Below are 13,518 nucleotides of genomic sequence, written 5' to 3'. Positions count from 1 at the left end.
ATTACTACAGTATTGACATTATTTATACCTTCTAAAACAGTTTTCCATCTTAATAGTATAGGAACAGATTCAGCTTCCCAGTTTTCCAGATTTATATAAAAAATGTCATTATCACTTAAGACAAAAATAGGTAATGATTTAGTTTTATAAAGAAAATATGTGTACACTTCCTTAAAATCCTCATATAAAAATTTTTCCTTTAACATAAGATATTTCATATTCCTTTCTTCATTACAAAATCTATCAGCCCACTTCTTTAAACAACTAATTATGGTACTCTAAAATCTCGCTACAACAGAAATTACATTCTCTCTATCTAATAATCCTTCTGTTTCAAGTTTTTTTAAAAGATTATCTGCCATAAATGGTATAAATTTGCATGCGAGTCAATTTTCATAGTTGGCTAATAGTTTGTAGAACTCCATTGATACTTCTACTGCACTTTTATCATTTCCTTCTAACTTTTGACAGTCTCGCCAAACAAATGAAATTGGGGTTGAAGGAAAAACAACCAAAATTCTGAAGATTCAGAATTAAAAAAATTAAAAATTGCAAGTGGTGAATTTTCTTCACTTAAAAAATATGATTTCAAAGGTTCATACATTCTGAGTATTCTGTCTATGCATGGCGATAAAGAGAGACATTGTGTTTTTGAATGTGAGAGAATTATTTTGAATTGGCAACCAATATAAGCACAAAATTTTTTAATGTTTCTGTTCGAACAGTAAATATATTAAAATGATGATATATTTTAAACATATTTTCAATATCTATTGGAATTATCTTAGGAGTAGCTGCTGAGAGTGCATTATGTACTTTATGAGCAGCACAGCCTATTGTCAAAATTTCTCTTTTTAAATCCTTTTCAAGCTTTGAATGAATATTACCTGCAGTTTTTTTACTTGATAATTCACCAAAGTTTACTGCTGCATTATCTGCTGAAAGGCCAATTACTTGATCCTGTATGTTGTAAAAATGTATATTTTCTAAAACAACCTTTGTTATTGCTTCTGCTGTTTCATTTGGAAGATTATGAACTTTCAAAATACTACATTTAATTTCAATAGAAGGTTTAATAGCACAATATCTTACTATAACAGGTAGAAGTTTTGTATTTTTGTGGTTCGATGCATCATGTGCAACAACAACAAAGTTTGCTTTTTGCAAGTCTTATTTTAACAAGTCTTCAGACCAATTTAAAATTATGTTATTTATAAGACACTCTGACTTGGTTCTTCCACATGCAGACTTATAATCACAGGATTTTCTCAACAAGTTTGATGTGCAGTCCATATCCCTAAAAGAATGATAGTGTTTTACATTATGATATGACCATACAAGTTCAAGGGCTGTAAGTTTGGCTTTGTAAGTAGTTAAATCTTTACAAAGAAAAAAAGTCTATAAATTTTTTGTTGTAGAAACTGATGAACATTTTCGATGCTGCTTGTTGAATAATATTACATTTGCCTTTATTAATTATAGAAACTGTTGTATTACATATAGTGCTGTTGTGTTACATATAGTGCAGAAAAATTTGTTAATCATTTTTTACTCGTTTGACAAATGCAAAGGTTTCTTCAAATATATATGTAAAAATTTGCACTTCCCTCTAGGCATTTTCATGAAAATTAACTTGATTGCTAAGCATCCGCAATCATATTGTTGTACCAGTTGAAGATTTACAACAAAACTTTTATAGTTTCTTTTTTAACCAAAGAAACTTTTTTTATCCATCATTAAAAAAAATAGTATATTAGGTGATTTTAAAAAAAAAGAGAGAGTATTAAAGATTTTACTTCAAAAAGAGTATAATACTCTAAAAAAGAGTATGTCTGGTCAACCCTATATATATATATATATATATATATATATATATATATATATATATATATATATATATATATATATATATATATATATATATATATATATATATATATACATATATATATATATATATACATATATATATATATATATATATACATATATATATATATATATATATATATATATATATACATACATACATACATACATACTATATATATATATATATATATATATATATATACATATATATATATATGTATATATATAGATATATATATATATATACATATATATATATATATATATATATATATGTATATATATATATATATATATATATATATATATATATATATATATATATATATATATATATGTTCATATATATATATACATATATATATATATGTATATATATTTCAAAATATTAATATATATATGTATATATTAATATTTTGAAATTTTCTCTAGGAAGTATTCAGTAATATCATGGGAATATCTACTGATTGATTCCTTGAATTAACTTTTGTCCAGCTAGATTGTATGAGTCGATTCACTGTGCGCCGTTTTTATGCGACAATGAATAAACGAGTGATACAATTGTTCTGAAATATATTTGTTTAAAATATTTCTTGCTTTGTACAATATTTAAATACTTTTTGAACTATTTACTTGATAAGTTTTTAATGTCGTTTTTTCAGGTAAGATTTTCATCTATTCAACACCTAAAAAGTTGATAACTGCTGTTACTTTTTTAATTTATGTTAAATAATATGTTGAGATATGACAATTGGCAGTTCATTTTTTTTGATTGGATGGAATCCGTTTTGTTTTATCGATACTAAGATAGTGCTTCGTACTAAGATTGTGCTTCGCACAACTATAAGCAGAACAAGATATAATCATTGTTTGAGTAATAAAAGTAAAATCATCTAACTTTCAAATTCTTATAAAATCTTTTTTTGCGCTTTTTGCCACTGTTCAGTATGGCATCTAAGAAACAAATTTGCCTCACAACCGAGTCTCGAGTTAGATATTTATGTATTTATATATCATTGGGTTTGACTTACTAAATTTTTCTTTTTATCTTATCCTTTATTTATTTATTTATTTTGTTATTGTTGTTAAATTAAAAATGGATTCTAAATTCAATTTAACTTTTGTCTACTTCTTTTAAAGTTTGTACTACATTTTTATTATTGTTGTTGTATTGTCTTTTTCTTATATGATGAAAAATTTTTTTTTGTGTGTTGCGTAAAAAGCCAATCTTTAAGCTAATTTTTTTGTTTTTTTTTGTTTGTTTGTTTGAATAATTCAAATTAAACATAGTTTGCATGAAAGTAAAGGAAAAAAAGAAATATTTTTATTCAATTAAAATTTTTAAAACATCTTTACATGTTGTATCGCTGTCTTTAGCGACACAATATCTCTATATATGCATATATCTCTCCATATATATGCAGCAAATCTTGCTTGGTATGCTTTAATTTTTTTTAATATATGCGGTACACTTTAATTTTAGTTTTTAAAAAATTATCAGTCATTATAAGCGCAGTCATTGTAGCTATCCCTAGGTATAATTTAGTGATAAATGTATACTTATATGCACATTTAGAAAAATGATAATAATCAAATATGTATATATATATATATATATATATATATATATATCTTGACTACCAAATGTTGATGGACCTCAATATATATATATATATATATATATAGATATATATATATATATATATATATATATATATATATATACATATATACATATATACATATATACATATATACATATATACATATATACATATATACATATATACATATATACATATATACATATATATATATATATATATATATATATATATATATATATATATATATATATATATATATATATATTTCTAACTATATTCTAGGAACTAAAAAATAAAATTAAATATAAAATAAATCAACAATGAGCAAAACAACTAAGCAATTAAGAAAATTTTACAAAATAAGCAAACTTTAGAAAAATAAGCAAACAATAAAATAGACCGTTAACATAATATTTAAAAAAATCCTAATTTACCTGTTAGTAAAAAAGAAAAGAGTAAAGTTTAAATTTATGGCTGTTTAAAATTGTATTTCTAAAATTGTAATTTATGCCTGTACCAATCAGTATCGGTATCAGTCAAAAGTAGGCATCGGAGCACCCCTAGTTTTTACAAAGACTTTTGTTTTAAAAAACTTAAAGTTATGTTTAAATTGGCGTGAAAAGCAATTGGTTTGCCAGAGAATCTGATTCTCTGACAAAATGTTTTAATTGACAATGATGTGTTCAATCATTGTTAATAGGCACATTTTGGTCAGACCTTAATTAATTGCTTGACTACCAAATTTTGATGGACCTCAATTGTTGTTTGAGAATAAAAAAAAGTAAAAATTCAGAAGTTTTTCAATGTCTTTAAAATAGTAAATTTTACAAAAATAGGTAAACAAGGTTGAATTTAAAATAACATTTAGCTAAATATTTTTTTATAGATTTATAAATTAAAAAAAGAATTTTATAATTTCAAGTTTTAAAACAATATATATAATAATTTTATTTAGAAAATCAACACTTTGATGTAAGTGCATTTTACAAAGACCTAATTAATACTGAAGATTATAATACTTTAATTGATCCATCAGAAAAGTTTGAAGAACTTCTTACTAGAGTGAGAATAAAAAGCTATAACAAACGAATAGTATGTCGGTTGTTGTTTTTTTTCACTGATAGCATAAAATTTGGGGTGTCAATGTACATTTTAAATAAATTGTGCACAAAAGGAAGCCATGTAAATATTGATAGACGAACAAATGAAGAAGTTCAGTGCTCAACAAAATATTTTTGTAAAGATACAGGTCTTGAATTATTGTCTACTGATATTAAGTGTTACCAAAATTTTGGAGGTGAAAAAGTTATTTTTGAAAAGGAAGAAGTAGATAAAATGAAAGCTTTTGTTGAGCCTGGTTTTCATTTATTAGGGTTTAAAAAAATCAAATATTTAAAGGACTTTTATCATATTAAACCATCAAGTTTTATCTACCCAGATGAAAGTAGTTATTTAGGGAGCTCAAACATCTTTGCAACACTTCTTAAAAGATGTGTGGTAAAAAAAGTTTTGCCAATATGTGTTTTGGTATCAAGCACTTTTTCTTGCCCACGATTTGTTGCTTTAATGCCTCAGACTGAACTTGATGATAAAAAAAGTGCACCAGTAAATACTCCTGGTTTCCATGTAATATACTTACCCTATAGTGAGGATATAAGAAAGTTAAAGTTAGAAAATAGATCAAGAGCTAATGATGATCAAGTTGATAAAGCAAAGAAATTAATAGAAAAGTTGAGTATTGATTATTCCATAAGTATGTTTGAAAATCCATCAATTCAGAAATTTTACAGGTGCTTGGAAGCATACGCTTTGGATAGAGAAGAAATGGATGAATTTATTGATTCCACTCTCCCAAAAGTTGATTATATGGAGAAGGATGCTTCAAAAGAAATACAAGAATTCAAGGTAATCAATTGTTTAATATTATTTATGAATTTAACTATATAAAATTATATAAAAACATTTCTATATATGTCTATTATACATATATGTATTATATGTATAACATTTAACACCTGTATGTATAACTTAAAAAAACATAAACTATGTATATATTAAAAATATACATATATATATTTTTTTGTTTGTGTTTTTTTTAAATGCACGAAAGAAGAAGATTAAATTTAAAGTTTATTTAAGAATATTTAATATGAATTTCAAAAGTTAATTGCATTTTTGACAATTTGCAAGAAATTTTTTATCATTGAAACTGTCTTTGATGAATCCTGAAAAAGTGGGAATAAATATGTTAAAGTTTCAAATATTTGTCTATTTGTTTTTATTGGTGCATGGTAGGCTGGCTACAATAAACCTTCAATATTTGTTTTTATTGATGCATGGTAGGCTGGCTACAATAAACCATTAATATTTGTTTCTATTGATGTATGACAACAATAAAATATTTGTTTTACTCTCTTGATTAGTTACTACTTTTGCAACATGATCTAATTGAAAGCATTTCTTTTCAGCATTCATAGCATTGCTAATTTCACTAGGAAAACTGACAGAAAAAGTATCTTAATTTTCTATTAAATTTAAAAAATTTTTTCTTTTCACTTTGCAGATGGCACTTGTGTAAAAATTTGAAAGTATTAAGACTTGTTTTACTGTTGTTTTATTATTATAACAAATATAAATGATCGGTTCTTTCACATTTGAACTACTAATGTCCTGATGATGAAATTATAAAATACCTGTGCTATGAAATGAAGACTGCACATTTGATGAGGTTGAATTTACATCAATATTAAACACTGCACCAGTTGCAAAAATACCTTTTGCAAAATTGGAAGACATACAATATCTTATTTGTACAGTTCTGTGATTTGAATGAGACAAAAACTGCTAGTAGTATTTCTTGATTTTTTAAATGATACAGGGCTTAAAGTAAGTGATTGCGAATTTCAATATCTGGAAATGCTTCTGGTCTTTAAGTTTTTAGCTTTTTAAAAACCATCAACTCTGTTTTGATCACTATGCTCAATAGCTTTTATTCAATAAAAAATATTTATATTGATCTTGAATTATGATATAAAATCTTACTGTAAAACCATATTATTAATATTATTTTTATTATAATTAAAGATTAAGATTTAAACTTTAATATTTTAATTCATTTTATAAATCATCAGATAAAACTAGAAGAATAAAGCATGATAAAGTACAATATAATTATTAAAAAACATAAAGTTATAAAAATAAAAATTAATTATTAAAAAACAACCGATAATTACAACAGTCTAAAGGAATTTAGTGGTGATCAAATATTTTAAATAAAAGATATCGTTAAAAAAGATATAAAATACTTTTATATCTTATTTAAATCTTATTCAAATTTTCTTATAAATTAAATGGTCGTAACTCTTTTGCAGATATGTATACAAAATTAAAAACAGAGGAGTTTAAAAATATATAAAAACTAGTTTAAAATTTTTTAGTTATTTAGTTATTATAAAACAAAACAATAACTTATTTTAAAATATATCCTTTTTATTATTATTTTTATTATCAATTAAATAATTTCTAATTTAAAACATTTAAATTTTTAAATAAATAATTTTTTAAACTTTCCCCCTAAACAAAAATCGATGTTAATGTTTCACACAATGCGTAAATAGCTTTAACATAATTTTTTATTGGTTGATCTTTAAATAATCGAGCAAGTTTTGTCGGACCTTTAGTAATATTTTTTTTTTTCTTAAACTGAGAATCTAATGACCAGAAATATTTCCAGATATTGCAATACACCATCACTTAATTCAAACCTTGTGATATTTACCATCAAAACTGTCATGTGTACAGACATAACTGTTGAATTTTACGAGTTCAGATATTATCAGTGCAGGTTACTGAGATATAATATTTGGACATATCAATAGCACTAAAGTTAAGAGCCTGGAATAGAAGTAGAAGAGAGTTTTTTTTAGCATTCTTTACAAAATGATACCTCAAAAAATAATTCCGTTAAAAACATGTCACTTTGTACTTTTTTCGCTTTGTGAACAAATTCTACATATACATTTTGATTGCTTTTATTTGCCTATATAGGATATATGCAGTTTTATCAACTTAAGCTCTAACTTTTATACTCATATACATGAAAATTTCTTCGGAAATGTTCAATTTTTGTGCTGCAATGATTAATATTTTTCTTAAGAGAATTATGCAAATTGCTAATAATTTTCCAAAGAGAATTGTTGCAATAATAACACCATGGAAGTTATTCAGATATATAGAAAAATATTTTTTTTAATAGAGTTATTACGAAATCTAAAATGGTAATATCCAGTGTTGGGGCCAAATACATTTTATCAAATACGAATACATTAATTCTAGAATTCCAAATACAAATTCAAATATGAATATATGTAATCTGATTTTCCAAATGCAAATACAACTATTTGTATTTTAGGATAAGAAAAATATGTTATTTATTTAAATATAAATTATTTTTAAATTTTTAAATAAAAATTTAAAAATAATTTATTTTTAAATTTTTATGTGATCAGAGAGCAAAGTTTTTCCAGCTAAACTGATCAATCTTTCAACGGGAGCTGAAGATGCTGGTGTAGAAAAGACAGCACAAGCAATATGTGCCAGCTCTACAAAGTCTTTATAGTTTAGTTGCCAGTATTCTAGTGGATTGGCAAAGTCTTATAAACAAGATTGCACTAAATATTTATCTACTTGGTGCTCTAATGATTGGTGGTTTAAGTTGATTGGAGTTACAAAAGCACATTCCTCCATGAAGGCAAAGAGCTTGAACCTTTTTCTTGGTTTTGGTTGACTAAAAGAAGTATCTATATAAATAAAAGAACTATCATCAGAAAAAATTCTTTCTATATATATAGAGAATTTTTTTCTGATGGTAGTTCAGTAATTTTGTCAATCAGGAAATAACAAATGTTAACATCAGCTTGAAGTGTCAGATCTGTTGCAGTTTCAAATGGAGCTAATATTTCTGACAGCTCCATGAGGAGGCACTGACTGATATTGAACTTTGAATTAAATTTTATTAATATCTCAGTTTGAACTTTAAGGAGTGACCTGCTCATCATAAGCTGGCTATTCCAGTGAATTGCATGGGCCATTAGCCTTACCTTGAAACAAATCTGATAACTAGAATAAATGATAATAAACTAGAATGATGAACATAAGACACCAACTTTGACTTTTTTGGCTATAACATAGTTCAAATAATAACATGGTTGATTTGGCTCATGGTTGATTTAGCCTCAAAGTTTGATTTAAAAAATTAAATTACACTGAAGAAGTCATTCAAACCTTTAATCTCAAACGTTTGGATGACTTCTTTAAAGTGTAATTTAATTTTTTCTGCTGTGTGAGCTAAAAACCCATTTATAGATTCTTATTTATAGATCCTTTGCATCTTGTATTCGACAATGAAGTGACATGTATAAGTATATAAAATGAAAAATAAGTATAAATGAAACTTTTAAAATACTTTAAATTTTTGCAATGCAATGTAATTTTTTTTGTAAAACAAAAATCTTTAATAACTAATTCTCATTCATTCTATTAAATGAGTGGTCTTCCATAAAATATGTACACATGTATGAGGGAAGGGGTTATCCAAAAATGGGGGGAGGAGGAGGTTTAAGACAGCAAGTGTTATGTTTACTAACAGAAATATGTCAAATTAACTTTTTGTTTTGTTTTGAAACTTGTTTTTTGTTTAAAAAAAATTATGCATCGGAAAGGAGGTAGGGCTTCGATTTTGTAATGAATAATTCGTATGTATGCAGATAGAGGGGGGTTTGTTAAATGCATACAGAAGGGGTCATAAATTAGTTGTTTTAATGCTTACATACTATTGATGTACTTATGGACTTAAAATACATTTGTTCTTAACTTCTAGAAAAAATTTATCTAAAAATACGTATTTGACCACTGGTAATATCACAGTTATCCCAAACATTGAAATGTTTGTCTAAATTATATATCCTTTCTTTCAACGAATTTTATACTTTTACCACATAACAACCAAAACTTGTGAATTTTTTTACAGTATGTCTCTACTTATATATATATATATATAAATATATATATATATATATATATATATATATATATATATATATATATATATATATATATATATATATACATATTAACATCTTCGCTTCAAACAAAGCTGCAAGCAACCACTATAAGAGTTAAAAGTTACTGGAAGAAAAAAAATGAAGATTGTAGACCAAGATAACAATTGACTGACGACTTAAAAGATTGCAAATTATACGAATCAATTGAGTTTTATCAAAACATTGAGTTTTACTGAATTAAAGTTCACCAGCCACTGTGGGCCCCATGCTGTAGCAGAAGTGAGATCCTTTCCAAGCTCAAATACCCCCTCCAAGCAATCAGAGAGTGTTGGCTTCTTATAATGACAACAATAAATGGTAGTATCATCAGCGAACAATGCCACCTTAGATGTCACCTTAGATGTTAGCAAATCAGCTGTAGAACGAGAAGCTCGAATTCCATATTGATGATCAGAAAGTAAGTTATTAGATTCAAGGTTCAAGATTAAGTGTTTGTTAATTAAAGATTCAAAAACCTTGCTTATGATAGGAAGAAGACTAATGGGACGGTAGTTAAACAAATCAGATCGCTCTCCAGAATTTTTGAAATAGGAATAACAAATGCGGCTTTTCAGCAGGCTAGAAAACAAGACTCTGATAAGCACTTGTTAAATAGTTTTGAAAGTATAGATGACAGCTCTAGAGAACACTTCTGCAAGACTATAACAGTTATGTTGTCTGGGCCACAAGTTGTAGAAGAGTCTAAGCAGGAAATCACTTTAGATACAGAAGCGGGAGTGATAGGAATGTCATGCAAAGGATCAACCTGTGTGACGGCTATATCAGGTAGAATGCAACTAGTGGAATCAAGAGATGATATTGATGAAAAGTTCTTAGCAAACAATTCAGCTTTGTCTTAAGGTGAGGTGACAAAGTCTGAACCATACAAGAGAGGTGGAATTACATAGTTGCCCTTATTATTGATACTATTAAAGATTCTCCAGAAATCATGAAAGTCTAATTTTTGTGATGAAATATGAGATTTCATGACCTGAGAATAGCGGGCTTTGGCGTTAGACAAAACCTTTTTACAATGGTTTCTAGCAGTAATAAACAGACGTCTGTTATCTGGAGAATTGTTTTGCTGATAGATATGGAAGTAATGATTTTGATTGGAAATAGCAGTAGCACAATGTGAGGAAAACCATGGAGAAGAGTGAGGCTTGACCTGGAATTGTCGAGAGGGAATAAAAGATTCCATACCTGCTTGAATCCACAAAGTTATGTAAGAAGCACATTTGTCAACAGGAAAACAAAAGATTTCTACCCAACAGCCATCACAAAGAAAATCACGGAAAGTGTCCCAGTCAGCTTTAAGGTAGGCGTAAGAGGTACAATTATAAGGGGATTCAGATGATGAAGAAGAATGAGATAATAGTATATATAATATAATATATATATATACACTACCGTGCAAAAGTCTCCGCTCATGTGTAATATTTGCAAGGAACAGTAAATGCAATACATTTTAGGATGATTTTAAATATATAAAAAGAATAAAATGTTAATATAAAAAGTTGATGAGGCCAAATCATAATTTTGCATACTTTTTCCTTTTCTTTTTGTTTCAAATAATTTTGTTTACCTTTGTTTTGTTGAGTTCTGCAGCTAAAAACATGGCAGAAATTTTTCTATATGAATAACCTTTTTCATGTAAAATACATATAAAGTTCTTCAGTATTCTTTATTAAATTTAAAACTGCACAAAAGTTTTAACCAAAATATTTTTTGTAAGCTTAGGTTTGACAGTAGCATGATACTTTCCGGCATGGTAAGGATGTTTTCAGTAATTTTAATTGGTTGCTTTTAATAGACTTATGTTTATATTTATACTTGAAAATGGCATTAGTGTGCGCATTTAATGTCTTGAATTTAATAAAGAATTTGAGAAATGGTGAAAGTAAAGAAAGAATATTGTGAAGAACTTCGTGGCAAAATATGTATTTTACGTGAAGAAGGTTATTCATATAGAAAAATTGCTTCCAGGTTAAAAATATCCGAATCAGGTGTGAGATAATCTCTACAACGATTGCATGATATTGGTTCCAACAGTGACAGATCACGTTCTGGAAGACCAAGAGTTACATCACGGCAAGAAGATACGTTTATTGTTGTGTCCAGCAAAAGAAATAGAAAAATTCCAGCCACAATTTTAACAGCAGAACTCAACAAAACAAGGGTAAAGCCAGTATCAACTGATACTGTAAAAAGAAGACTAAGATCAGTCAACTTAATTGGACGCGTTGCTGCACGTAAACCTTTGTTGAGGGCAGTAAATAAGAAGAAAAGATTGGAATGGGCAAAAATGCATAAAAATTGGGGATTAGAAGATTGGAAGAAAGTTCTATGGACAGATGAGAGTAGGTTCGAACTTTTTGGTACCCGACGTCGCTAGCATGTTAGACGTTTACCTAATGAAAGAGTGCTTCCTCAATGTATACAAAGTACTGTAAAACATGGAGGTGGTAATATTATGCTTTGGGGATGTTTTGGCAATGGGTTAACTGGAGATTTAGTTAAAATCACATCAACCATGGATAAACACATGTACCATAATATTTTGGTTAAGCACGCGATTCCATCTGGTATTCGTATAATTGGGAAAGGATTCATCATGCAGCAGGACAACGATCCAAAACATGCATCTGGATTATGCAAAAATTATTTGAAACTAAAAGAATGGGGAAAAGTTTGCAAAATTATGACTTGGCCTCCTCAATCACCAGATCTATCACCCATCGAAAAGTTGTGGGATGAACTGGATCGGAAGATCAGAGAAGCAGGTGAAACATCTTTTATTAATCAGCAAATGCTATGGGAACGTTTGCAAAAAGCTTGGAATGAGATAACAGCGGAAACCATGAATAAATTATTAGCCCGAATGCCAAGATTATGTGCTGCTGTTATACGCTCCAAAGGGTCTCATATTGATGAAAATAAAATTTAACATTTACAACTTTGTATATTAACATTTTATTGATTTTATATATTTAAAATCATCCTAAAATGTATTGTATTTAATGTCTAATTCATTGTTGAATAAACAATTAAAAATAAACGCAATTTTCTTGCAAACTTTTGTTACTTTATTGAAATATTACAAATGAGCGGAGACTTTTGCACGGTAGTGTATATATATATATATGTATGTATGCGTATATATATGTATGTATGCGTATATATATGTATGTATGCGTATATATATGTATGTATGTATATATATATACATATATATATATATATGTATGTATGTATGTATGTATAGCCCTCGGAATTAGGACAAATAAGGTCTGCAAAAATTTGCTAACATAAAACCGTTATAAGTCAGGGTTTGATAAATCAACAAATGTATGAATCGATATTTGCTCTAAAATTTGATAAACAAACAAAAGTTTTGCTTTTTTTTTTTTAAACTATTTTATTTAGAATTAATAAGATATTTATTTTTCTGTTTTTAATTTATTTGTTTTATTTATAACTTGAATAAAAGGTGGTTCATATTTGGAATAAATGCTGTTGGGTACAAGTGCCTAGAAACAGTTTGAGTTATCCAAAATACATTAAAAATATGAAGGAGTCATTTATTAGTACAATACCTCAGTTTTTTAAAGAACATTAGTCAAGATATCTCTAAAAAGTTGACTAAAATAAAAATTAAATGTTGAAATACTAAAATGCTATTATTTAAACATTGAACAACCATAACGTTTTAGCTTCTGGACTTAAATTTACCACGATCAAAGTATTTTTCAGTGAGATTTAAGGCTGGGTAAAATACCAAGATAGGGCCATAATCTCCATTATTATGTAATTAACTGCTCGCAATCTTTTGAACTAGGGCTCAATCATTTTAAAATTTGTGGATATTGATTATATTCATGAAAGCTGTTGCAGGTGTTTAAGATAAGTTGATAGGCATTTAGCGTTAGCTTGATAGA

General features: G+C 26.9%; 1 protein-coding gene across 1 annotated transcript in view; it reads left to right on the top strand.

Annotated features, from left to right (window-relative positions):
* Positions 1 to 13,518, top strand: part of LOC100211211 (X-ray repair cross-complementing protein 5) — a 31,122-nt gene that overhangs the window by 12,066 nt on the left and 5,538 nt on the right. The window contains exon 3 of the mRNA XM_065807517.1: positions 4,435 to 5,384. Within this exon, the coding sequence (XP_065663589.1) occupies positions 4,435 to 5,384 (950 nt within the window). The remainder of the gene's footprint in view (positions 1 to 4,434; positions 5,385 to 13,518) is intronic.

The sequence above is a fragment of the Hydra vulgaris genome, chromosome 10 (genome assembly GCF_038396675.1).
Source record: "Hydra vulgaris chromosome 10, alternate assembly HydraT2T_AEP".
Lineage (NCBI taxonomy): Eukaryota > Metazoa > Cnidaria > Hydrozoa > Anthoathecata > Hydridae > Hydra > Hydra vulgaris.
The sequence above is the reverse complement of the archived record's forward strand: the minus strand, read 5'-3'. Positions and strand labels throughout refer to the sequence as shown.